Source organism: Haemorhous mexicanus, chromosome 5, assembly GCF_027477595.1.
Source record: "Haemorhous mexicanus isolate bHaeMex1 chromosome 5, bHaeMex1.pri, whole genome shotgun sequence".
Classification (NCBI taxonomy): Eukaryota; Metazoa; Chordata; class Aves; order Passeriformes; family Fringillidae; genus Haemorhous; species Haemorhous mexicanus.
Window position 1 is genome coordinate 14,070,001 of NC_082345.1, and position 27,759 is coordinate 14,097,759.

Consider the following 27,759-nt stretch of genomic DNA (forward strand, 5'->3'; position numbering starts at 1 on the left):
AATTTCTCCTGTCTCTTACTTAGCATTTTAATATGAATGCAGTGAACCCACTTAGGAGGGTAGTAGATGCTAGGCAGTACTAGCCTAGCATCTACTTTTATTAAGTAGATGCTAGGCAGTCTGAACATTTGAGTTATTACATGCTGAAGAGATGGGAAGAAGAATGCCTACTTGAATGCCAAACATTTGTCTTACCAACCAAGAAGTAAATGAAGTATAGCATTACTTAAGCTCTTCTTGTTCCTCTTCTAATAGAAGAAAATGTTTGGGGAATTTCCCTCTAAAAGATCAAGTTTAGGTTTAGTTTTCCAGTTATGTCTGTAGGCATTCTCTTTTCAGTAAAGAAAATACAGTTGTTATCAAATATCCATTGTATTCAACTGCAGATAACTGAGGCAGCATTGGGCAGCTTCTACCTTTTTATAAAGAATGTGGTTCTGGTGAGGAATATCTAAAAAAAATATAACCAGAAGAGGGGAGATTCAGATTACATGTTAGGAGGAAATTCCTTATTGTAAGGCTGGTGAGGCACTGCAAGAGGATGCCCTGCCCCTGGATGTTGGGATGCCCCATCCCTGGAAATATTCAAGGCCAGTCTGGATGGGGCTTTAAGCAGCCTGATCTAGTGAAAGTTGTCCCTGTCCTTGGCTGGGGGATTGGAACCAGATGATCCTTAAGGTTCCTTCCAACCCAAAGCCTTCTGTGATCCAACTGGCCTGTTCATAGAGCATTTAATCTATGGAAAATGTGCATTTGCTGCAATGGCCATCTTCTACAGAGAGAAAAAAGCCATTTACAGACAGACCTCTTTCCTGAGCCAGATCTTCAAAGCTGAGTGTGTAAAGCTGATGCTTTTGGGACAGTGAGGATGGGAATTTCACAGAGGAACTTGCAGATCATCAGGGTGTTACACCAGTTGGGTCACTCTAATGCTGGCCCTTTATTGTAGGAGACCTCATCTCTTGCCCTGTAGGAAACCTTTCTATTCTTTAAACATCACATGAGAACCTGTAAGAGTCATCCCATCCCACCCAAAGAGGTTTTATGGACTTGAGCAGAGGGGAGCTGTGCTTGTGTTTCTGTAGGTACCTCTGTGTTGGGGCTGAGCAGAAAGGAGGTGAATGTGGAGGGTGAAATGGAAGCCACACCACAATCACTGCAGCCACCTTCAGTGCAGCTGGCATTTCCCTTGCATTGGACTGGAAATGGCATCTTTATGAGCATTTAAGATGAAAGGGGATGATGTTTATTGAATAGCTCAGGGGACAGGGCTTCTGCAAAGGGTTTAACTCCAGAAGATTCCTACTTTGATATTTTGTTCTGGGTCCTGTAAAATGTACCCTTGTGAAATGCACTCAGTGCTTTGTAGTAATGAGTTTTTCCTGTGCATAATAAACACTATCAGGGCCCAGTCCAGCACAACATCCAAACATCTTGGGTGGAGTATGCCCTGGTGGTTACCCTGGAATACAAAACTTGGATGCACATTCTCTGGGTTGGAAGCTTATGTAAAAATAGCTCTGCTTCAGTTGTGAGATAAGGGCTGATGGAGACAATTGTACACGGGTGCTCTGCTTCTGCTCCATTATCCAGCAGTGAGATGGATGTGAAAGAAAGTAAACAATGGAAATGAAAGTCCTTTATGTATGCATTGGCTTTAGCACATCCCTTGGAAGAGAGTAGTGAACAATATGTGCTTGTTTGATAACTCTCCAGTTTCTAGGTTTTCTGCTGCAAGAAGCCCAAAGGAACACTTCAGCAAAGGAAAAAAACAAAACTCCCAAACAAATGGTTTCAGTATTTCTCACTTTTCTTTAGTAGTTGATTGGTTGTTTAGTTTTTGATTTAGTTAATAATTAAATAGTTAAATAACTATTAAATAACTATCATAATTAATAGTTAAATAACTTTAAGCTTTTCAAAAAATGTACCCTGATCTCTGAAAGTGGAGTGGACTTGGGAAGAAAATATTTTCTTTTTCTAATAGTGAAAATTTAGAGCACTCATCAGTATTTGCCAAGGCAGCATTATTGGTGGATTCATGCCTTCCATGGAGCTGTTGAAGTTTGTTAGGCACTGCAGAATGACTAGAGACACAGACACTAGAACTGTGGTGGGGATAGCATAATTATATATCTTGTTTTGGCAGCTACTTTTTACTGCTTCCTTGCTGATCAGTTGCAGGAAGGCAGCAAAAAAGTATCACTTGGGGAGGAAAATGTCTAGTAATAATGTTTTGAAAGGTACTTTTTGTTGCTATTTTCCACAGAGAAAATGAGAGTGGTTACTCACTTTTACAGTCATTCATGATCTGTTATCATAGGATAATCCAGATTTGGAGGAATCACAGGAGGCCTGTACTCCAGCCTCCTTCTCAAATATGTTCAGGTCTGAGCTCAGATTGCTCAGGGCTTTGGTTGGGTCTTGAAAGCCTCCAGTAATGGAGACAGCAGGGCTGCTCCAGAGCTCTGTTTTCCTCATGGTGAAAAGAGCTCTTTTATCCCCGTAGTAAAAAAAAAAGAGACTTTTCCTTATATCAAGTCTCTATGTTCCCTCTCATGTTGTCTCTCATCCCACCAAGAGAAAAACAGCCAAGGAATTTGCTTCAGGTCACACGCTGTGCTACATCAATGCTTTTGTTTTTATGAAAAAAAAAAAAAAAAAGATTAAAAAGTCACAACAGAATGTGGAAACCAGTGTCACATCTCTGAAAGGGATGGGCACACACGTGTCAGTTCAGATCTCACCTGGACATGCTTAGGTTTATACCATCACTGTGTCAGTCTGTCCTGCAAGCTGCCAGATGTGAAGAAGCTCTTTAGACATATGTAGAGTAATTATTTCTTCTGGAAGTTCCCTTTTGAGGGCTGTGATCTGTTATCTGAGACATCTCCCACATTAGCAAGCTCTGCCAGCTCTGTGGAGCTGGATCTGGCACGTGCAGAGCAGCAGAGTGTGCGTAGGTGCACAAAGGTGCAGAGAAATGTGCTCTTGGTTTTCCCAGCCATACCTAGACCTGTCTCCTGTTACAGTCAGCAAAAAAGGAATGTGTGCTTACAATTCTTTGAAAATGTTAGCTGCTTCTACAGTCACGGAATCATTTGGATTGGCGGAGACCTCCAAGATCACGGAGTCCAATCATTAACCTAAAGCAGCCAAGTCAGCCACCACACCATGTCCCTAAGAGCCACATGAATACAATGTGGAGCTAATTCAGTCAAAGCTGGGACTCATTTGGGAGTTAAAATAAGGAGATGGAATTGCAAGTGTAAGTGCAAGCCTAGTAGGAATGTTTGTTTAAAAAAAAAATCTGATCCTCAGTTGTGAAAATGGGTCTTAAACTTCAAAGTCATGTAGTAACTTTTGAAAATTTGACCCTTCTCTATTTTATTTCTTTCTTTCCCTGGGGCTTTTCTACCACAAAAAGTGGCAGAAGAATGTGCCACCAAGCCATCATGATATTTTACCGGCATTTTTGCCTGGCAGTGCCAGGGGGTCAGATTCTGACAAAGTTTTATGATCAGAAGCTGTACCGGAGCCCCTGGGGCAGAGTGTAGGGATGGTTACGGATGGTTACCTGCAGCACACTCCTCCTCATGCTCTGCCCTTTGCGGGGCTTCTGCTGGGGCTGGGGAGCCTTGGAAGAGCCAAGGGTCGTTCCTCGCGTTGTTTTGTGCCCAGGTGCCAAATTCCTGGTTGTGGAGAGGGTGTGGGCGGACAAGCAGCGCGGCGATGTGGGTTGATTTTCCCTCCGTGTCGCTGTCCTGTCCGGGTGCCCGTGCTGGGAACCCTTGTGCTGCTTTCCATCGCCCTGCGAGCCCCCTCCTGTGCCCGGGATCGCCCTGGCGGGGAGGAGGTATCAAACCGCATGTGGAAGGGTGGAGGAGGAAGAGCGATTTTACCCGAGGATTTGGGGGTTTTGGTCGGGCTTTTTTCCCCGCTTTTATTGGCCGTGAGTGCAATGACCGCTTAACCACAGGGACTGGGCCGGCTCCCTCCCCCACGCTTCCTCTCCCTGGCAAAGCAAAGTCGCTCAGGTTTCCTCCCAGCCCGGCGGATGGCGGCTCTCAGCTCCATTCCTCTCCGTACAAAAGGGAAGGAAAAACTGCTCCCTGCACGGGCAGATGGCCGACTGTTTCCTGGCAGCTCCGCTGCACTGTCCTTTTTCCCATTGTCCCGACACAAACACACGCACACACGCACGCACACACCCACCGAGAGCGGCTTTCCTTCTGTAAAAATAAATAAATGCAAGCTCTCTTTGCAGAGGTTTATTCCTCCTTGGAGCTGGGTGAGCTTCCTCCTCGGGCTGGCCAAATCTCGGGCAGCTCACAGGCTCCTGGCCCTGCTGTCTGCTCAGGTGAGCTGGGCGAGGGGATGATGTGCTGTGCTGAGGTTGGAAGGTTTCCACACCGAAAAAGGTCTGCCATAACCAGGTTCTGCCTTTGTGATGGCCAAGATACGTGGGAGAGTGAGGGTAGGAGCAAAGAGGAGCCTGGAGGAGACAGAGGGAAGCAGGGTCTGCTGAACCAAAAAGCAATCAGTGGGTGACCCTTTGCTTGAGCTCAGAAGGTGATGCTTGATAGGGACAGACTGAAGTGGGAGGTCATGGACTTGGGGTGGGTACAGGAAGGTCTCGTGGAGCATGCAGATGGTGCCCCAAGGTTGTGGTGATGGACATTTCAGGAAGCTGTGTGCTAAATCCACATCAGGAGGGACGAGTCAGCATCCTGCAGGGTGAAGGCCACCGAAGGAGAGATTTGCTGAGGCTCCATTTGTCTCCCTGATGATAACTTATTTTGGAAGAAGCTGAGGTTCTTCTTTTTAATGCTCTCATTTCCTTTCTGAATGTGAGACAATTTGTCTTCCTGCCAGGAAACTCTTTGCAGAGTTGCTCCTCGAAGGGACCTGTTTGGGTCCCATTTATTTTAGAATAGCAGAGATTATCTCACCACATCAAAAATGAATTCCAGTGTGGTTCATGAGCTGAACACTATTTTTTAGTGACAGGTTGTTTCCTATGCTGTCAAATGTTTGGGTTTCTTATAAGCATAATAACCCTGAATTCTTTCCAATTCTTTTACACTGGAAGTGATTTACTGGTGCAGTAGGACTGGTATGTTTGTAACACAGCACTCCAGTCAAAGGAGAGAAAAGCACCTACATCACCTAGCTGCACTGGTAAAAACGAGTATTTGCCAATTTCTCTTTGACTTTGTCGGGACCTGATGCCAGTTCCACTGCATCTGGTGGAATCCTGTCTGCCTGTGTGGCTGATAGATGATTCTGCTGGCAGATGTGTGCTTGTGTGAATCTGGTCCAAATTTCTTTTGTTTTATTCTGTACTGGCCACAGTCATCTTCTCTGTGGGCACTTTCAAAACCAAACAAACCAGGCATTGATCATCATCTCCACTGATGTAATCTGCAGGCCAGGGCACACCACCAGTGTCTTCTTCAGCCTTGACTTCAAGTAACTGAATTTTCATTTATTAGGCTGCAAAGCAAAAGCAAATATTATCACCCCTTCAAAGGGGATGAGCCCCACTGTGTACACACAAATGCTCACACAAGACCTTAAACACAGGGAGGTGATCTAGTAATGCCAGGAACTGTCCCAGAAGGGGTGTTCTCTACTCCTGCCCTTACTTCCCACGGTATTGGTTTCCTCATCTGGAATTACAGGTATTTTTCAATGTTTTTTTCATTACTTCCTTGTAGAAAGCATAGTCTGAAACACATAATTCCATTAAGCATTGCAATCATTTTAGCAGCCAGATTGGAAAATACTGAATCATTCTCTTCCTTTCTATGTGAATTTTTTCTTACTGTTTGTTAACCTACCTGCAGGAGTTAGGACTCATCATGTCTCTAAGTAGTCATACAAACCATCCTTTCCACCAGGATGAAAAGCAGTATTTACCTTCTATGCATGCAGGACTAAATCTGTGACTGGGGGCAGTGAGTTAGAAAAAGAGTGTTTCTGGGTTTTCTGACAGGGTCGTGAAACATCCCACCACTAACCCTGAAAGTGCTGTGTTTTTCAGCTGAGGGTGTGTCTGCCTGAAGGAAACTGAAGAAATGTTGAATACCCTTTGAGTTGTTTTTTTTGTCTGTTATGTGTTTAGAGGGAGGAACAAAGAGAAAATAAAACAATGGGAAATGTGGGACGAGCTTAATAATAGTGGGTGCAACGAGCCCCACCTTTAACAGAAGACAATTCATTTTGTGAGACCCTGTTTTTGATTACTGTCTTCAGGTCAAGATTTTATTTTTGTTTCAGTCTGCACTTTTCCATGCTGAGCATTGCCTCTGGCTGAATTACTTTTGAAAGCCTTCAGCCAAAATGGTTCAGCTGTTTTAGCATGGAGCCTGGGGAGAAAATTGTTGCTGCTTTTCCTGTGTTTGAAAAGAAAATCAGGCTTTTCTTTTGTGAAAACTTATCTTCTGCTTTGAAACAGAAGTGCTGTTTGGACCAGGAATTTGTCCTTTCCCATTCCTGAGTCATCTCTAACTTTTCCAGGGCTCTGTGAGAAGAAAGTTTCAGCTGGCACATGGTCAGCAGAGGTTTTTCGAGCTACCTTGTTACCAGATGTGCTGTCCTTCCAGCTCCTGGTGTCAGGCAGGTGATGCTGGTGATATCCCTGTGGAGCTTGACCTACAGCTTTCAGCAAATGGTTGGTGGAGGGAAGTAATGGACAAGAGGTGAGAGTTCTTTCTCAAGGGTCCATCTGCTTTTCCATAGAATAAGGATAGTCTCAGGATGAAGTTGAGACCTGGGGTAACCCCCTGATACTGCCCACAGCAGGTCCTGCTGGCTCCCTCTTCTCATTGCTGAGGGTTAACTTCTTTACAAGCAGAGTCTTGTTGCCAGCCCTGGCAAGGGGGATTGGAATTCAATGATTTTCAGGGCCCCTTCCAGCCCAAATCATTCTATGATTCCTTCCATGTGTTGCAGTACTCATAAGGTTTTCCCAGACAGGTGACTGATGTTGCTATCTGAGCAGAAAACTTTGTGCTTCCCCCCCTTTTATTTCTTTGCTGGTTAGGAGAGCTGAACCAAGCAGCTTGTGAGCCCACCCTAGCTTGAAAAGGCTTTACAGACATGGGAGCTGACACAAAGCATAAGCAAGAAGGGAGGAAAAAAGTGACACACCCTTAGTCAATGGCAGCCATCAGATGAGATCAGGCATGTCTTTTAGCAGGGATGGCACCACCTTTCTGGCAGCCAAGGGAGGAGCAGGGCAGGCCCTTGAACCATGGTAATCCTTTCAGTCAGGTTAAAGACATATAAGCAGGCAGAGTTTGTTCTGTGTACTTAGAGAGGGAGAAGGTCAGCAGACCGAATTATATCATAAAATTAAAGACATGTCCTAACACCCAGCACAGCTTTTCTGGACACGGCCAGTTCCTGCATTCCTGGCATTGCAGCCTTGTTCCCCTGACGTGGGGTGTTGCACAAAGGCAGAGGTACGTCCATTTCACTAGGGGTTTTTGAAAATACAGTTTGTTTTGACACATGGGGTTCTCCTGACCCCCTTGAAAGCCCTGTGGTGTAAGATATGATAGATCAAAGGGAAAAGTTAGGATGGAGTGGGGTGAGGGGAATAGGAGGCTGTGTGGGATCTGGCTCTAAAAGATACTGTAAGAGCATGTCACTTCCCAGTCATTGGTCCTTTATCAATATGTTTTGCATAAGTTTATTCTGTTTTTTTCTCTTTAACAAGTGACTTGGCCCTGATTATCTAGAATTATCTACAATTAGGATCCCATTACGAGTGTGATGAACTGAGCAATCCTGCTGTTGGTGTCCTCAGTCTTCATGAGATTCACGTGGCCAGGACAGTCAGTGTCTGCAAAGAGGTCACCTTGTCCTAAGCTGACTGTGCCCAGCACAGGGTGGCAGAGTAGCTGAGGTGGGAAGGCACCTCTGGAGGTGGCAAGTGCAGCCCCATGCTATGAGTGTGGTCATGTAGAGCAGCTTGTTTGGGACGTTGTCCAGTTGGGTTTTGGGTATCTCCAAGGACAGAGCCTCCACCTCTCTCTGGTCTTGGTCACCCTCTTGGTAAAAAGGTTTTTCTCCATGAGTAAGCTGATTGATCCTTTCTGAGAAGCCCTGCTGCTGTGGGGGTGGCCCATCTGCAGAGCTGACCAGGAGAGGAAAGAAGTGAACTTTGTGTAAGTTGTCTGAGGAGAAGCTGTTGGGGCTGTCATCTAGGGAGGGCTCATGGCACGTGTTGTAGAGCTCAAGTTTGAGGAAAGCCATGCCCTGCTTCTGGGCTGGTGTTGGGCACCTCCAGTCAGGGACTCCTCTACCGTAAGCACCTTGTTTCACCAAGGGAGCCTCTCCTGGGTCCTGGTGCCCATCTCAGCTCTGGCTGCATCCCTGCTTGGCTGTGTCCTCCCTGCTGAGCAGGGGCTCCCTCCCTGAGGTTACACTCTGCAGTGGCCTCAGGAAGGCAGCGTGTTCATGCTGGGGAGGGGGACACTGCCGGGTGCTGGGGCTGTGTGTGTGTGAGCACAGGCACGCATCCTCATGCCTGCTGCTTCCCCCAAAGGAAAACAGGCTCCAAACAGAGCAAGGGCTGGGGGAGGGAGCCTTCAAAGCTTTAACTGTTGGTTTCCCCTTGCTCATGTTTTTCCTGTTAGTGTTTTGTCTTCTTGGCATCCTTCCTGTTCTTTATATGTGTATATATGTTATATATTGTTGCCTCCTTGTTGCTGGCTTTATGCTGCACCCTTTGTTGTGTAGAGCACCGGAGCAGGGAGATGTGACTTGTAGGCTTTGGCTGCTCAGGGTTACCCAGGTTCTGAGCACCAAGGAGAAACACATGTCTTTTTTTCTTCATGGAGGAGAGTTGGGCCAGCAGCAGGTTGTTCCTGTTGCTGTGAAGTCTTGCTGTTCATATGCATCAGCAGCATATGTGGACATGGATGAAATTTTTTGGGAGGTGCAAAGTAAACAGAGCAAAGGAAACCATGAGATATGGCCTCCAGCGTGCAGCAGCAAGGGTAATACCCAAAGCCACCTTTGGGGTATGCTTGGTTTATTTCCCACAAACAAAACTGCCAAGAAGGGAGGCCTGGGAGGTTTGCTGACCTCAGAGACAAGGTTCCCCGTGTGTGACCTGCGTGCTGGCTGTGTGCCCTTCCAGTAACAAGGACTGCAGGGCCTTTGCGCTCCCCTGGCTTTTGTCATGGTCTGGTGGCTGCATCAAGTGCAGTGGGCAAAGCTGGTGTCTTCCTCTCCCTGGAGGTGTTCCTCTGGAAGCCTTCTCTGCCCTCTGAGGGTGGGAGTGTGCCTCTCTTTTATTCACTGGTTGCTCTGGAAACATCACATAGTATCCCGTGCCCTGAACCAGATGTGCGCACTGCAAACGCGTTTGGATCGGAAGTGGGGAAGAGGGCACTGGGGAAGGGGGGCGGGAGGAAAACTTAAATTAGAAGAAAGCCAAACAGCTATTGCTGGAGACAGATGATTACAGCTCATGTCAAGGCTGTTTCCTGCATGCCAATGATAGATCAGTAAACAAACGCCTCTCTGCAAACACAAAGCAGGCAGGAACTCTGTGTGGAAGAGAGAGGTCGGGGTAGGTCTCCCTTCACTTGGTAGCAGGAAGCCCCTATCACATGGCCCTGGGAATTGTGAGGCCGGGTGCGTGTGGGAGATACGCCGAGAGGCTTCTGCTGGGAGACTTCACATCCTTCCCAGGGCCCAGCCAACAGGTTTGAGAGCTCCCTCCCCTCCCTCTTTCCTCCAGCCTCCTCCCCTGTCCTTCCTTTCCCAGTTTAATTTTGAAACACTATCAGATGACTGCTTTGTTCCCCCAAACAATGGCAGGGAGTAAATTGCAGTGGCAAGGTTCTCCAAATGGGGCTCAGTATCTTCTCTCCCTTTTCATGGCCTTGATGTCCTGCTCCAGGATGTACATGCCAGGTGGAGTGGCCTCAGGTTCTGGTTCTGCAGGGCTGTGCCTCCTATTGCTGGTAGAAAGTTCTCGTGTGGTTTTTAGAGAAAGCAGCAACCTGCCAAGAAGTACCAGCTTGATGGGTGTGTGTTTGTCCTCCTTGGGTCTCCTGCTAACAGAACTCAGCCCTGCTTGTTTCTTCTAGGCAGTTTGTAGGGCCCTGGTCACATTGCTCGTGAGACAGGAAAGCAAAGCATTCCAGACAACACTTCTCAGCCTCTGGCAGGTCTCCCTTCCCCAGCCTTACACATGCTCTTTTGTGCTCTCTCCCCTCTGCCCTCCTGTGCACACAACCTCATTACCTCCCTTGTAGCAGATTGGGTTTGTGTTGGGCCCCTTCCACGTGCTGCTTTGTCAGAAACTCTCAGTGAGCTGTAGCAGGTCACAGAGATGCTCCAAAGGGCCTGAGCCAGCACACGGGGTAGTGTGAAGTTGATTGTAGGAGAGATGTGGGCAGTCAGGAAGGACAAGAATTCCCTTTGCCCTTCACAATAAACTATCAGGTTGGCTCTGGGTGTCCTGTGGAGCCAAAACCTGGAAAACAAAAGTAGATATTCTCTGTCTGCTGGAGGCAATTTTCCATCATTGCCATCACAATTCCTATGCTTGGGTGTTGACAATGCCTGTGGGTCAGGCCTGTGAGTTATTTCTAGTGATCTTTTTATTGGAAGAGATGATCATATCACCTCTGAAGCTCATCTGGGCTTGTGCTTGGCCCCTGGAAATTATTTGATTGTTGGACTTATTGAGAGGTACCATATTAATTTCTGCTGTTTTATTTCAGAGGTGGTTCTTTTTCCCCTCATTGTCTTCTAATGTGTTTGGATAAATATTTACTCTTTTGAGCAGAACCAGCTAACGTGCTGCAGTGATCCTCTGGGTGGTGCTGGGGGCACCATGTGTGCCCTGCTGCTCAGAGGGAAGGCACAGCTGCCCGTGGATCTCTTAGGGATGGCTTCCCTCCCTAAGCAGTGTGTGTTTTCCGTGGGGGTGTCAGTAGGTACCTGCTGTTGTCACAGCTTTGGAAGCTCCTGGACCACCCTTTAATCTGCCTAGTATGGGTGTGTTGCTTTGGTTACTCCAGCCACACTTGTGCCTGGAAGGGACATCTGCCCTTGGTTCCAAGTCATGCTCATCTGCTGCTGGCAGTGGTGCTCCTTTCCCATGAGACCCTTGCAGCACTCAGCGGCTGCTTTGTGGCTCACTTCTGCAAATCAGGGCTGATGGAGTCTGTCCCATCCACCACAGAGGAAGAAACAAGTGCACCTCTTAGTCTGTATCATCTGCTTTTGGCCTGTCCCACAGGAGGCCTGCCAGGGAGCTGACTGTGACGAGCATCAGCACACATCTGCTGGTACCCAGATGTTCCTTTTCAGACAGGGTTTGTTCATGGGCTCTTGGAAAAGGCTGAGAGATGGAGTTTCCTGATGGGGAAACTGGGTGATCTCATGAAGACACAGGAGTGCATCCCCAGTGAACATCTGATGTTTCAGCAGAGCCACAGCGGTTGTGTGTGTGGACACAAGAAATGTATTTCTCACCACCAAAGGCAGCGACCAGGAGCTGCAAGGCACCAAATGAGGGCTGAGTGAAGAGACTGTCCCTGCTCTAGGGATGTTGTAAACCAAGTGCAGAGCAGACTGTGTTGCAGCTTTGCAGGAATCTGCTTTGGCTGCCTGAGTGAGTCATTCTTTGGCCAAGGCCACGAGTATGGTTAGTTTTTCATTATTTTCAATCCATAACAGTTAGCAGATGGATGAATAGATTTTGGTCCTTGGGCTGGTAAATTTTCTTGACAGTGTTGCAAAGCTGCTCTGTGTCTAGAAGTGAAGTGGGTGCTTGTTCCAGTTACTAATGAGGGAGAGAAGCCAAGGGGGTTTATTGTCTTGGAAAAGAGAGTCTGCTAAATGGTTAGCAATGAGCTGCCCCAGTGTGTACACATTGAGTTGACCCAGAGTTCACTCCTCGCCTCAGGAACATTGCCAGTATGGAATAAAAGGAGGGAGAGAAAACTGTGAACAAACAAAACTGATTTCCCGCCCCCTTTTTTCCTTTCTCTGCCCAAAAACTTGAACAGTGGAAATGAGAGGTCCTTTTGTTCTTTCCTGTTTCTGGTGTGGGGGGCTATGTGTTTTTTTAATGACAAGAGGCATTTGGTCTTGTCAAATGCCAGGCATGGCAGGGCAGCCTCTGGCAGAGCAGTTGGTGAAGATACCTGAGAGACTTTCCCAAGTATTGCCTGCAGGATGGTGAGCCTGTTGTCATTGCAATGCTTTAGAGCAGGCAGACCACCCTGGTAAGTGAGCAGAGATGGGGCTGCAGAGTAACAGTACTTCTTCCATTTTCTCTTTCTCAAAAAAGAGCATTGCAGCACAATAACATGGAGATGGAGTCTGTTGCATTGACTGGGTAGCAGTGGCACTCAAAGAGAGGGACAGTCATTCCAAGAGTGCTAGAACTCATGGGGCAAACAGAATGACTCATTTTTACGAATGAGTTATCCCCACAAGGAGTTGTCCTCTGAAATGAGATCAGTAGCAGGCTAACATGGCTCACCAGAGAGAAGACCAGTGGCTGCAGTGCAGTGTCTCTTCAGGCTGAAATGTTTTCCCAAGATTTTCTTCAGACTAAATTTTTTATCCCAAGCTTCAGATGTTGTGACAGGGTAGTATGTTCAGCAGCCACTTCAGACTTGTGGCCCTAACACAGGTTGTTATAAAATTGGTTTTGGTTTAGTCTTCTGCAAGGGGAAAGAAAATCTAAATCTGATGAGATTTTGACAGCAATAAAAGCTTTCTTGAAATGGTCTCCATATTTAATTCAAGGTGCAGCAATTGATGCTGAGTCAAAGACAATTTTTGCCCTCAAAAACTGTCAGCTCCTCTCTGGGCTTCTGAGGGGTGTTGCTGTCACCCCTCTTCCTGTTTGGCAGGGGAGGAAGGCTGGACTGTCCTCAGACAGCTGTCATGTCTTGCTGCAGCTCCTCTCCTGGATTTCAAGGAGAAATGTGTGTGTCTGTGTGGAGAAGGAAAAGAGAAGGATGCTGAGCAGAGAGCAATGCTTCTCCCTTGTGTCTGTCTGCAGGTGACCTGCTGCCCTGCCATGTGCTGACATGATGACAGCAAGCAAGGCGGCCGATGTGAGCAGCACGTCTGGGGGTGCTGTCTGCAAGTCTGGTGAGAGGTGAGAGCTTTCCATGTTCCAGTGCCAGTGTGCTTTGCTTGTCTTTATTGTCCCCAACACAAGGAAAACCAAAAGAAGGAAACCTTCTCTCTGCTGGGCACTGTCCCTCTCTGCTCCCCCATTAAAACACAGCCCATAGGTCCCATCTTGCAATTCTGTGTGTTAAATCCTCCAGTCAGACTTCTGATATTCCAGACTCACAGTGCTGGAAAAGGTCTGCCACAAGGCAAGACCACTTGTGCTGATGATATCTCTGCCAATGCCTGCACTGCAAGTCTTTAAGCCCGGAGACTCCTCAGAGGAGCCCCACTGTCCCCACCCATTGCAGGGTGCCTTCTGCTCTGAGGTCCAGCCACCATGGCACTGTGGTGCCTGACTCGGGAAAGCTGGTGGTGCTCACAGCACCAGCTCTTAACCAAAGCACAGTGACACTGCCCAGGCAGGAGTTAAATATCTGTGAGGCTGAGGAAGAGCAGGTGAGTCTCAGGTCCCATTTCCTCTCAGAAAGCTGTCCCAGGCTCAGTTTGCACCACAACCGAGTCTGCAATGGCTGCCAGCACTGCTTAGCTGCAGGACAAAGCTCCAGGCCTGACAGCACACAGGGTATCCCCAGGGATGCTCCTACAAGGCTGCTCAGTTCTGCAAGAGGCACAGTTGACACATTTAAGTTAATGGGGCGATTTCCCTAGTTGAATCTTAATGTTGGGATTGTGATTAAATGGGACTAATTATATGGGTTTGCATCCCAGTAATTACCTTTTGTTGTCTTGGTGCTCTTTCCCAAGCCCAGGCAAACCTCAAAGATGTAACCAAGTGCTTCAGTTCAGAAACATTTTGTGTTGGAATAACTGCCTGTTCAGCAGGATATTGACAAAATACCACAGCATTGATACTGTGGTATCACACACTTGGAAATCTCTAGACTAAGTATATTTGGAATTTTTGTTGCACTTTGGACCCAAACAGCTTAATTATTCCACAGAGAAAGGCTCCATTTCCAACCTCATCTTGGTTTTAACGAGAGAAGGGCAGTATGTTCTGGCTAGAAGGACCTTTCCCTGAGCATCCTCTCCTTTAAGCCCATGTCAAGTGCTTGGTTTGAGCATCCTCTGCCATCGCCTTTATGAGTAAAGCTTGAGGAGCTGATGAAGTAAACCAAGGATGAGCAATGGCAGTGAATATTTCTTTCCTTTTTGCCTTTGATATGCAGGATCAAGCTTGCAGATAAAAACAATACAGCAGCTGTGAAGGAATTAGAAAAACCTCAGTGTGGATTTTTGAGTAAGAAATGTTCTGAAGGTTCCTCTCTTGCCCTTGGTTCAACACCTGAAACTGAACCAGTTTCTTCTGTGGTGAAGAACCCACTGGGAGCCTTGGAGAACTTGATGCTGGATCCAAGGTTGGACTGCTTTCAGCAGAACATGCTTAGTCCTAAAATGATCATCAGTGACCCATCTGTGGATCTGAATGTCAAAGAAAACAATAAAATCATCAGGAGACAGATAGAAGGTACTCAGAATACACGGTCACCTGGAAAAATTGGCTTGAGGAATAAGTCCTTCAGCATCAAGGACAAAATTTCAGAATGGGAAGGGAAAAAGGAAACGCAGTCTGCTCCTCGCAGGGAGGAGGAGGCAGGAGTTAAAGAGGAGCACAAGATGCCTTGTGTAACTGAGAAGATGAGTGGGGAAGCACCGGTGACAAGGAAAGCAGAGACCAAGAGACTTATGAGCTGGGAACTGGAGTGCAAAGGGGCAGGCAAAGAGAATGAGCGGAAAGCAGGAGCTCAGAAAGGCACAGGGCAAGCAGCAGAGCGAAAAGGGGAAGCGCAGAAGGATGAGGAAATGGAGTTCAGCCCTGGAAAATGCAAAGAAGTGAAAGGTGGGAAGTGGGAGGTCCAGAAGGAGAATCTTTCAGTGCTTAGTCAGGTCAAGAAGCTAGAGCAGGCTTTGAAAGATGGCTCGGCAGAGCTGCAGCCACAGTTGCCTGGTACTTACTATTCCCCACAGTGCTTGCAGGAGAAGGCAGCCCAAGGGCACGCCGCTCCCGAGGGCCATGAGGGTGTATGTGGGGCTGAGCTCAACAGAAGGCTTCTTGGCGTGGACTCTGACATCAGTGAGCCGATTTTTGGGACTCTAGAAGAGATAAGAACTTCTCATATGAAATCCAAGCACTGCACGGTGGAGAATGTGTACACAGAGCCGGGGGTGCCAGAGAAGAAGCCCTTCATCAACCCACTGCCCAAGCCTCGGCGGACTTTCAAACATGAGGGGGAAGAGGACTGGGTGCCAGTAGTTAGGAATAAAAGAAACTTACCCCCTCTGCCATCCATTCCTCCCCCTCCTCTGCCCTCCTCTCCTCCCCCGTCAGCTGTCAGCAGAAGGCTCTGGAGCGGGAAGCATAAGAACAACGCTGACCACAGGTACTGGGGCTGTGCTTCATGGTGCTGTTGGTCTTCGTGGTGGAGTCCCACCTTCCCATCTTTCTCTGAGAGAGACAAATCTTCCCTTTTTGCTCAGAGTCTCCAGCATAATCAGCACTCAGTCATGTCTCCGGGAATGTATGTGTGGCCAGCACTACTCCACAGGGTAACTGTGGAGGGATAAGTCACAGCAGATTTAAGGTCACTGTACTACATGGCTTAACCTTCAAGCCCAGAATTGAGGGATTTGGGGTTTTGTTTTGGTTTTCTTAGGAGAAACTCCACTTAATTACAAAATGACCACAGCTGGTCTGGAACGGTGTTTGCAATGATAATCTCTATCTCTACTGCAGCATTTTCACTGTCCATAGTAAACCTCAGTGAATCTGAGGTGTATATATTCTTCTGGAGTGCTTGCTTGCCTTTTATCCCCTCCCACATGATTGTCACATATTTTTGGGGTGGAGAACATAAAATACACAGCTTTTCTAATGCCCTCTGGGTAAATTGTCACTTAAAAGTTCCTGGCTCCATTACAGAAAGGAAACCAAAGCTTGCTAGGTTTGCTCATGGAGGGCACAGTTTTCCCCTTCTTACCATTCCACAAGCAAGTTTTGTTTTTCTCTGCTGCTCAGAGAGCTGACTTTGGGGCCCTCTTACACTTTTTGTGGGTGGGATCTGTGCTGTAAATGGGACCTCTCATGTCCTAAGGTTCTGTGCAGTGCTCCAGGATGTGTCATTTCACACTTGCATCTCCACAGTGTGCTATTGCCATAACAACCCAGATTATCTGTGGCACCCCCAAAAGCCTTTATTTGCGTGGCTGATAAAACCAGCCAATCTCAGCATTGCTTTTTCATGCTTTGTTTGGGATGAGGCAGCCAAACCTTCTCAGTGATTTATTTTGCCAGCTGTGTTGCACTTTGGAGAAGTGAATTAGCTGCAATTTGGTTATAAATGCTGATTAACTGCATCACTCTCCTCTCTGCCCCTCCTCCCCCCTCTGTGGTGCAGGAAATCGTATGAGTTTGAAGACTTGCTGCAGTCCTCATCCGAGCACGGCCGGGTGGATTGGTACGCGCAGACCAAGCTGGCCCTCACACGCACTTTATCTGAGGAGAACGTCTATGAAGACATCCTGGGTAGGAACCCTGCACAGGGGAGGGAGCTGCCTGCTAGTCCTGAGCAGCAGGGACTCCTGGTCAACAGGCATTCAGTACAGGTGCTGAATAAAGTGTGTTCATTATCCAAATGTAAACCAGGACACATCTTGCGCATATTATTGGCAAGTAATAAGAAAAAGGGACGGGGTACTTCAAAGCTCATCAGCTTCAAAGATCAACCTGAGGCATATGGGAAGCAGCTTTTATTTTTTGCTGGCATATCTTCTCTGCCTTCCTTTTGTCCTGTGGATTAGTTCTCACAGCTCTGATCTGTCCATTGTGGTGATTTTGTCACTGCTGAGATAATGCGAGCAGTCTGAAAACATGGCCTTGAAGTCAGTTCCACAGCTCAGGAATGGGATTGTGTATGGCTTCAAGTACCATTGCAATTAAGAAACTGGGTCCCACACCCTTTGAAATTGAGGTTTTTTTAGTTCTCTAACTTCAGTGTCAGATCAATGCCATTTTAAAGTCTATTTCCTGTAACCCTCTCCATTTATAGTGTTTTTTAATACTGTGAGTTATGTGGCCTTTGATGGAACATTGAAGTGTCCCCCTTGAAAAAGTCTTAATGAGTTTTAGTAGCTGCAGGCTGGTGCTGTGTAAATCTCTTGGCAGAGGTCAGCACATTAGGAGGGGAATAGCTGCATCAGCTCTTGCTGTGCTGCTGTAATCCTACAAAGGTGCTCTGTGGTTGTTGGGCATAGGAGGAGCTGCACTTTCTTAGGAGCAGGCCAGGCATTATTATTTTGATATGAATAAAATCTGATCTTACTTATTGAGAGAGACTCTGAAAGGAATCGTGTTCCTTTGGGGCTAATGGCAGACAAGGCCATTCCAATCCATCCTTTCTGACATTTTTGAAGGTGTCGGCCTCATTTGTGCAGCTAAGGGCCTTGTGTTTGCTTTTTTTCTTCTCTTCACTTGGGGGGCCAAAGGAACAGAGAGTGCCTAGGCAGCTGCTGTGGGGTTTTTGTGCTGGGCCATGATGGGAGGTCTCAGAAACCACTGAGTAAGGGTCACCTTGTCAGCTGGAATAACATGGATAGCATTACAGAGTGGCTGTGAAGGCAAATCCATCTATTCAAACACAAGCACACCCCCAGGTCCCAAGTGTGCAGGGAACTCAAATATCAGTCTGAGGTTCCTGTCCCCTCCAGCTTTTACTTGCAAAGATTAGAAGAAAACAAAGTTATAGGTAATTGTCAGCTGATAGAGCATGATTGTTTTTTGTTTTCTTGCTGCACGTTAAGGCCTTGCCTGGAGTCAGTGATATTTAATTGGTTCCTGCAATCCTGGTGGTGTTTCCATGGAAGCTTGGGAAAAGGGGTGGATGGGGATAACTCAAAACAAAAAGCTCAGTTTTGTTTTTCACAAGACCACAGACAAGTTTAATCCACAAGACAAACCTCATGTGAAAACCTCACCAGTGGAGGGGGAAGCAAGACTTCAGCCACAGGACACTGCTGCTGCCCACAGACAATCACACGTGCCCATCAGGATGTGCAAGCACACACATACACACACTCATCTGTGTGACTTGGGGGGTTCAGATGCTGGTGGGATAATGGTTCCAATTCCCAGCAAGTCACACAGATTTCCTTCATGCACCCTCTTTTCCCCTGCTCACCATTGCTTACCTGGAATATTGGAAGCTGGCAGATGGATGACAAGGCTGATTTGTTAAAAAGAGGGAAATTGTGTTCTTTCTTCTAGGCTGAAGCTAATTGGACTTGTTTAGCAGTTTGAGGATGGGACAAGCAGCAGAATCCAAGCTTGTTCTTTTTGTCTCCAATCTTCCCAGTTGCGTGACAGCTGAAGTACATTTTCAATACTGAAAGAGGCCATTGAAATTAGAAAGTGGAGCGTTTCAGGGACAGGAGAATGTTTGCTGACCAAGTGTTAGTGCAGCCCTGCTTTGCTGGTGTCACACCCTCTTGCCTTCTCCGTGGTGAATTTGGGCTCCCTGCTGGAGTGCTGGGTGTCACCAGCTACTGGAGAGGACAGTGCTGGGAAAGACTTGGGTTTCTGTCCTTGTCTGAAGAGCTCAGCTGCACTCCTGCCCCAGCTGGGCAGGCAGGTGGGAGTTCACCAGTGAGACAGATCCCACAACCATTACTGGTCCTGCTCCAGGGGCGTGCAGCACCCCTGGCTTCAGTCTTTACTCTCAGCCAAGCATTATGTGACAGCAAGAGAAAGGCAGTTGCTTTGAGTCCCAGCTATCCACTGGGATGTGGCATGAAATGAGGGCAGTGAGGAGACAAGGCTCATAACATATCATTTGCCTGTGCAGGTGCTTGGGCTAAGCCTTTGTCAGTGGTTTCGTAGCTGCTTGGGTGGAGATGTCACAACCTGCATTGTCAGAGTTGTGCTCTTTGTGAACACACTTAGGTTTACATTCCCTAGTACTGTTGAAGAGTGGGATATAAGAAGTTCATTACATATCATTTTGGGTGTTCAAAACTCAAATTAGTTGTGTGCCTCATCTCCAGAATTACTGGGAAGAAAGGAACCTACATCTACTTCAGAGGTGTGGGCTGTGTGCCACATGCCCTCCCTTCCCATCCTTCTCCAGGGGAGGAGCATCCACTTTGAGTGGCTTAATGCTTCTTTCTAAAGTACAGCATGTAAGATTGAGGTCTCCATGATTGGTAGACATGTTTGAAATCCTGGATTGTGTCATAGATATCCATGTTCAGAGTGTGGATTAAATCTTCCTGCAGTCAGCCCAAGAGCAGGGCATCACTTCAACCCCAAGTAAGTGGTGACCAGATGTCATCCCTCTAAATGTGGAGCTTAAACAGAGAGAGGACCTTCATGCCAGGCTTCAGCTCACAGTTTCATTGAGCAACTCCAAGCAGAGGACTGGAAAGAAGGAAATGTAATTGTGAGCTAATGTTCATGAGAACATCACAGCTCTTCTGGATACAGGAAAATGAACTTGAGGGCTCGCAGGGTCTTTTCCATCTGTAGTATCTGTGATATGTTTCTATGGCTGCATTTGTCTGTGTCAGGCTTTGGACACTGCCCAGCAAGCAGCTGGACTTCCAGGGCTATGGAGAGGATGAAGCAATTGCAGGAATGCTTGAGAACAGGTCTTTATGTCTGATGTGGGAGGTGGGAGAAGACCGGCGGATCCCTAAACGCATTTTTATGGCAAACCTCAGAGATTTCCTGCACTTAGAATCTTTTGCTTTTGGCTTTTTTGCTGCAGATCCACCCTCAAAGGAAAACCCTTATGAAGACATCGAGACCAACAGCCGCTGTTTGGGGAAGAAATGTGTCCTGACCTTCCCAGCATCTCCCACCTCTTCTGTACCTGGGACTCCCACAAAGGTGCTTTGATTCAAGTGGCCACCTCTTCTGCTCCAGAAAGTTTTTGGGTGAAATCCAGGTCCTGTGTGGAAAAAGTGGGCACCTTCATCATGTTAGGGATTTTTCCTTTGTGTCTTTTGCCACAGAGTACAGTGTGATAAGAGGGGATTACTGCCCTTCAGGGAGGTAAAAAACAAGCCAGTATTCCCTTACATAAATGGTTTGTTTGCTTTCACTTTTTTTCGCTCCAGGATTGCCTTCCCTGGTGGTGTGGGAAGACCTTCCTCCCCTCAAAGAGGGCATAGAAGTGTTTGGGTAATCATGGCCTGCAGTAGCCTTGTCTCAGTGTCTTGGGCAGTGCAGTCTGCCCATGCTGGTGCCTCTGCAGCACACCCCCCACCCCCCCAAGAGCCTTTTCTGCTCTCTCCATGAGACAGTTTGCTGGTAAGTAAGGCAGTGCCAGTCCCCTGGGTGGAGAGCTAGTGCTAGAAGGGTGTCCCTACCACAGCCCAGCTCACAGCTTGGTGCCTTTTTCCTCCTTGTGCATGGAACCAAAAGAGGTAAAGCTTTGATTGGCACCTCTTGCTCAGAGCTCAGGGTTTACCAAGGGCAGCTCTGCTCTCCCAGCCTCCCAAGATGCTTTGGTTGATTCATGTTGCCTGTTTAGATAATCCAAGCTAGGACTGCAGGGACAGCATGACAGCCAAAGTCATCTTGGCAATAAATGGGTCCAGAGTGGATAGCAGGGATCTAAACACAGCTTTCCTGGCCAAAGGGTTTTCTCATGCTTTCCAAGTAACAGCTATTATTAGAGCTGTTATCCAACATTTTCAGAAGTTTTATGTGCAGCATTGCTTGACATGCTGCTCTTGTCCAACCAGCTTAATCAGCAACTAAGGTGTCTTTGGATAATTCAGTGAAAATGATTCTGTGGTTCTCAATGCATTCTCCTTGTTGCTAGTTAGGTCCAGAGCAGCAAGGGGCCATGTGTATGAGTGTTGGGATGAGGCTGATCTCCCTCAGAGATTTGCAGTCACCTGTGCACCCAGATTTCCCACATGTGCTGGGGAAAGGGGGCTGCAGTGCTGCACAGAAATGCCTTTCAGCAGAGATGCTGTTCCCAGCTGGAGAGCTGAACAGGGTCATTATGTTACTCTGCTGTGCTTTGGTGTCTAAAAGCCCTGATCTGCATCAGTCAGAACAGAAATGCTGCAGCTCTCTTGGCAGCTAATGGGTTTGCAGCTGCAGCATTCATCCTGTGGAGAGTCTGGCCAGGCTGCAGGGATGGGGAATGGCTCTGGACAGACTTTCAGGACTACTATAGATGTAGCAGCTCATATCCCTGGTGCAGAATGGGATTCTTCAGTGCAGAGACTCCTTACAGCCTCATTTTTACATGACTTCTCTGTAGGGGGCAAACATTTTTGCGACCTGAGTATCTTCTGCCAAATCCAGAGATACCTGAGCTAACCTGAGTGGATTAATTGGTGTGACTAATAACTGCTGAGTATGTCTGCTGGTGGAGGCAGATGGTGATGCTGCCTCAGCTACAGGCACGGTGCTGCTTGAATTGCTCAGAACTAGGCTGGATAACTCTCCCCCACGCTTCTTAGTGCCAGATACATACCCTGGCAGTGCAGATACTGTTCCCACAAAAGTTGCAATTTACCTTGTCAGAACTACTGGGAAATTCTGTAGGAGAAGATAAAAGGTGTTCTTATTGAGCATCTTTCTGGTGAGAAGTAGTTTGCCCCTCTTTATCTGGATCTTAGCTTTCTACTTCTCTGATCTATTTTTGGTCAGAGACTTTAGGAACTTCACTCTGCTGCTTAAACATCTTCTGTTGTACTCCCACCAAACTTGCTAATGAGTTTGGGAGGAAAGCAGTCTCCATAATTGTCTAACAGCATCTCTTGTACCCTTTGAACTATCTGATTCTGGCTCCTGTCAAAGGCAGCCATACTGACAGTGCTTTTTGCCTGCTCTCACTGCTTCTCTGTCCCTCCTGGCTAGCTGCTCCTTATCCCAAATGCCTGTGGTTGGTTGGTTAGTCTTGTCCTGTTTACAGTCCCAACCTCTGGATTACCCAAATCCTGGGAGATTTTTTTCCACACTGGAGCAAGACCTTCTTGCCAGCCCCTGAGCTTGTGTTGTGTTCTGGAATGAAAATGGGCTGGTTAAGTTTCTGGCCAAGATGTAGCCTGGCAGCTGCACGGGTTTCCTGCATGTGCACAAATCCGTGGGCACTCTCAGGCTGTTTTGACAACTGAGTGCTGTGGCTGGATTTACTGATATGAAGTGTGAGCAGTGGAGTAAAGACCCACGAGGTTCTGTGGTCACTCATTTCTTCTCCTCCATTTCCAGTTGCTTTCCAAACCCACGTTCTTCCGGCAAAACTCGGAGCGGCGGAGTTTCAAACTGCCAGACATACGGAAACTGAGCCGGGATGGGACTGGCTCACCATCCAGAGTCAGCCCTCCCTCAACCCCCAGCAGTCCAGATGACACCTTCTTCTCCTTGGGAGACTCTCAGAATGGCAAGAGGAGAAGGAAGATTCCCAAGGTAAATCTAGGACTTTGGTTTTTTTTGTTTGGCTTCTTCCAGGCAGGAGTGTGAATATGAGACCAGGTTTTCCTTAGTTTCCAGTGTGTGGCATCCCTGCAAGGTAGCTGCTGTCCTGGCTGCTGACTTGACTTGTGCTTAACCCCCTTTCTGCCAGAAGGAGAAGGCACACAAACATGTCTGCACCTTTCGAAGAAGTTATTTTTCCATCTGAGATTTCATAATAAGAAAAAAAAAAGGCATTGTAATTTTGGGATAGAAATTGAAGCGTGTCAGAGAGGAAAGAAGCAGTTCATATTTTGCAGAAGATGTACCTCATCATACTTCCTTCTGTGCTTCCTGAATGGGACAGTCAGAAATTGTCTGTGTGTTGTGTGTTTATTTCCTCCTGGAAATCTGTTGTTCTTTGCTTGTTCTGATTGATGCACTGGCTGTTTATAATTTACGGTGTGACTGTAGGTGAGCAAAGAACATAATGACAATTGGGTGACAAAAGGACTTGTCTGCAGTTACGAGCATTTTCTGCAGCAACATTTCCTATTTGTTACTTGGATACAGCATAAATTCCTTTAAATTTTATTTTCTTTCAGATCTGGCAGGATGTGTATTCAATCCAAATGAGGTTTGGCAGCAGTCTATCTATTGAATGTTTCAAAAACACAGTTATAAAAACACAGTTGCTTATCCCGGTCTTTGCAGGACAAGCAGAGGCTACCAGGGACAGTCTGTGGTGATTTTTTTCCAAACCCACAGTTTGCATTTGGGGAAAAAGGGATGTGTTTGTGTATCTTCTTTGTTTCCTGGTTGCCAGATCTGTGTTCATGCTTGCATATCTGATTTTTGAATGCCCTCTCTGTGTGCCTCAGCCTTTCAGGAGTGAGCCAAGGACTGCAAATGTTTGGGGTTTCTTTCCCAGTATGTCTTCACATCTGTGCATCGGCTTGAGCTCTGTCTGTGTGTTCACACATACTTTTATGTCAGTTGAAGAGAGGATTCCAAGTGTTTATTTACCACACAGTGCCACTGAGCAGTCTTGCAGGGCCAGGTCAGAACTGAGGTTTGCTTGTCAAGGGCAGCATCACCTGAGGCTTGAGCTGGGCATCTGGGTGAAGGCTGCACTTCCACATCAGAGAATCCTGCCTCCCACTTCAATATTTGTGCTCAGAGTTGCCTGACCAAGTAGGTGGTGGGCCTGTCTAACCTTGAGCTCACAATACATGTGTGGATGTAAATCTGGAATCTGAATTTATTCCAATTATTTATGGAATAAATCTGAATGCTGTGGCCATATCCCACTGCTCCTGCCTGGCACCTTGAGAAGGAGGCAGGTCTGCTCAGGCAGGAAGCCTGGCATGGCTCTGCTGCAATTGCCCTCCCCTTCAGGAAGGGACAGGGAAACCAGAGGCACTGAATGAGCCACTAAGCCCAGCACTGCCCCACACTGAAATGTCCTCTCTCTTGGTCAACTGGGAGCACAGGGATTACAGGATTTGCAAAGGAAACCACTGGTGTAAAATATTTCAGCATCACTGCCTCCACCCTTCTCAATTTCTTCAGTTATCCTCCAGTCAGTTTTCTGCTTCCAAACCTGCCGACCAGGAGAGGTTGCCAGGGGACCCTCTGGTGCTCCCTGGATCATGGATCATGGTATGGAGAGGTGGACTCTGTGTAGCTGGTACAGCTGCACAGTGTGGAAGTGCATTAAGGTGTGGCCTTTCAGCAGGGTTTGTTCCCCTGGGCTCTGCTGTACCAGAGTGAGCACGGGCAGTACAGCATAGATCCTGGGAACTGTGCATCCTGCACCATCAGGGGAACTATGGCCAAGGCTGGGATAAAGAGCACTTTGCATGAAATTGTAACTCAATTTCTTGCCTGGGGAAGAAATTAACCTTGTTTGTTTGTGTGTTTGCTGAGCAGCTCGTGTTGAAAATCAATGCCATTTACGAGGCACGGAGGGGAAAGAAACGTGTCAAGAGACTGTCACAGTCTACAGAGAGCAATTCAGGGAAAGGTAAAGGAGCTTCAAATCATCATTCCTCTAAGACTTTCTGAGGACCTGCCCTGGACTTTATACTGCCTTAGTGGTTCATGTGACACTTTCTAGCACTTCTTCCAGTCCAGACTAAGGTTGAGTTGGGCTTTCCGCCTTTTTTTTTTTGCTTTTTTTTTTTTTTTTTGGTAAGATAAGGGCTGTTCCTCTGCCCTTTGGTTAAAATGAAAGTTTTCTGTTTTTCTTGCTTCATTTTCAGGCCATGGCTTTGCATGATAACCTTACAGGTCACCCCAAACATGTCCCCTCTGTTTGATGTTTATTTCTGGAACATGCTGGAAGCTATGGAGAGGAATGTTCTGTCCAAAAACTCTGATTTGTTGAGATCAAAATATTTTGTGGGAATGTGTCACTTCAGTGAACTGTCCAATGGAAGACAGGAGATTTTGGAACAGCCCTGGTTCTTTCACCATCCCAATAAACAAATAGCCTCAGTTGGGAATCAGGGTTTCTGCAACTGACTGTAGGACCATCTCCACCATAGCAGGATTGAGACTTTCAGCCTCCCACTGTCAATTAACAACTTGCCCAAAGCATTCAGACATTTCAGAGCAATTGCTTTTAAGCATCTCATCTCAATAAAAATTAAGATTGTGTCTTTCCAACACAAGATGTTTTTCCAAAACACTTTAATATCCAGCAAAAGGTGACCATCTCTATTTGTTTCCCACAATTATTTGTTACTGTTTATCCTATTTCATAAAGCATAGACAGCCACAGGGTGGAAGAGTGTGTATGTATATTTTTCAGGGGAAGCATCCCAGAGTTTTTATACCCCTCCCTACAGCATCATTCAGAGAAATAGATCATTGGACCATATAGACCTTGAATCTGATTCAGTCTGACATTTTTTGTTTGTTTGTTTGTTTCTTTTCTTGGTTTTATCCCATGTCCCAGAAACTACTGCATGTTAATGAGTATTTTACCTTGGTGTTGTGCTTATACAGACTTAGATAAACTACTGTTCTGGCATTTTATTCTTTATGCAACTCTTCTGGCTGGGAAAAATTGATTTTGGTTGTTGGTTTGGGTGTTTTATCCCTGAATGAATAGGAAGATACCAGGGCTGGTAAGCTGAATATCTGTGGCTATGTGCACCCTTGAAAAGAACAAGGCCCTTGGGACCTAAACTGCTTCCCCCTGAAGGTGCCAGTCCCAGCTTTCTCATGCAGTGATAAGAAATGCACAGCTATAAATAGACTTTCCTTAATTCATCTTCCCCTTTCTTTCTTTTTTTTTCCTAGTTACAGATGAAAACAGTGAATCAGACAGTGACACTGAAGAGAAGCTGAAAGGTAAGGCAAATGTGTGGAGAGAGCAAATGGCTCCTGATGAACTCTGCTCTGAGCTCCTAGGACAAGATCTCTCCTCTGTGTTCTACCTTTGGAGAAGGACCTTTTTTCTGCATGGAACACAGCAAGAAGATGGAGATCTCAGTGCTGCAGGAGAAAATCCATGGGCAGAGGGCAACAGGAGCCCAAAACAAACATCTCTTCCAGCTCCCATCAAAGCTCCTTGTTGACTGACTTTCCCAGGAGGAGTGTTGGACACTGAGGAAATACAGTGAGATTTCTCTAAGCGCAGAGTCAGAAATGTGTGACCAGGCTGGCAGGAGCAGTGTGGCATGGCACTGGATGTCCAGACACCTCACACATGCTTTCTATGGGAGAACAGCCACCAGCCAGACTGGCTAGCTAGGAAAACAGAGTTGCACTGTGTGATTTATTGCTGGTTAAACTCTTCTGCCCTGGGTTGGGATAAAGCACTGCATTTCTTTCTTCACTCTTGTAGAATTATTTGGTGTACTGGTCTCCAAAATACTCCCCTGAAACCTGGTAGTGGTAATTAGCCCCTGCACATTCTGGGGACGTTGCTGTCTTTTGGGAAGTTGTGAGGCAAATTTAAAATCCTGGCAGAGTTAGAATGCAAGATGGAAACTCCCTCACTTTCCAAAGTTTCCTGACTCACATGCACATCAGATCTGGATAGCAGGTCAGTTCAGTTCCAAGCTGAAAAGACAGGCATGAGCTGTGTCAGTCACCATGCATTGTGAGTGGGAGTGCTCATGCTCACCCTCTTGCAGGTTTTTAGAAGTGAAAGCTCAGGCTGAGTTCCCTCTTGTGAGCACAGCTTCCCACTCAAGAACTACTGTATGCTCTTGCTTTCATCTGCATTGAAATCTTTTATCTGTATTGCTGTGTTAGCAAGAGCAAGCTGAAAATTGCTGCCAGTGCCTACCCTTTGACAGGCTCTAAGCCTAGGCAGGAGACAGGAGAGAGGGTTTGCACCAGGATGGTGCAGAAATTATATTCACAACCCTCCTGAAGTGTTGTGAAAATACAGAGCATGTTCAGATTTAGCTGAGAAAGGCAGTGTAGATGTGGCCAGGAAGATTTGAACTCTTGCCTGCTGCTGGTTGCCATAGTGAATCATGTGCATCATCCTGTGTTTCTCTGTAACTGCAGCTCAGAGCTCCCTTGAGAGAGGATGATGGAGATCATATGAAGTCACCTCAAATCCAACAGCACTGGGCTCTGGACAATATCCAGATCCAGACCTGGGTCTGAGTGACTATGCAAGCCTGCATAAGTGTGAACGGGAGCTCTGGCACTTGCTGTTTGCTCTAACTACAAATGTATTCTGCTTTATGCCTTGGTGAACTGTTGACTTCCCTATTTTTAAATAGGAAAGTGAGATGATTTAGCAAGTCTCTTGTATTTGGGACTTTGTACGTTTTGTGTAACACATCAACCACCCCAGCCAGGTACCTCTGCATGCGAGTCACTGTACATCATCTGAGACACAGTAAATCATAAGGTTGGATGGCAGAGCTGGAGGTGCTGACCCTCAAAAAGGAAAAATCTTGGAAGACGAACTCTGCCATGATGTCAGCAGTAAAATTCTGGTATCTTTAGAATATAAACAGTGCAGATCTTGAGCAAGCTTTTCAGGAGCACTCAGCATTGCTGTGACACTGCTCCTTTTGAAGTCCCTGGTGAAACAGAAAGCACTTCTGAAAGCTTTACAGCCCTAGAGCAAATAACATAGTAGGTGACGAGAAAAAGGACTCTAAGCCATCTTTCCAGGGCCTTAACTG

At 46.8% G+C, this 27,759-nt stretch overlaps 1 protein-coding gene across 2 annotated transcripts in view; it reads left to right on the top strand.

Moving 5' to 3' along the window:
• The window catches only part of DENND2A (DENN domain containing 2A), a 58,401-nt gene that overhangs the window by 10,429 nt on the left and 20,213 nt on the right, over positions 1-27,759 (top strand). For both annotated transcript variants that reach the window (XM_059845955.1, XM_059845956.1), the window contains exons 2-8: positions 13,052-13,150; positions 14,361-15,572; positions 16,587-16,714; positions 19,950-20,071; positions 22,415-22,612; positions 24,530-24,623; positions 25,907-25,957. In XM_059845955.1, coding sequence (XP_059701938.1) covers positions 13,080-13,150; positions 14,361-15,572; positions 16,587-16,714; positions 19,950-20,071; positions 22,415-22,612; positions 24,530-24,623; positions 25,907-25,957 — 1,876 coding nt within the window. In that variant the 5' untranslated portion in view covers positions 13,052-13,079. The remainder of the gene's footprint in view (positions 1-13,051; positions 13,151-14,360; positions 15,573-16,586; positions 16,715-19,949; positions 20,072-22,414; positions 22,613-24,529; positions 24,624-25,906; positions 25,958-27,759) is intronic.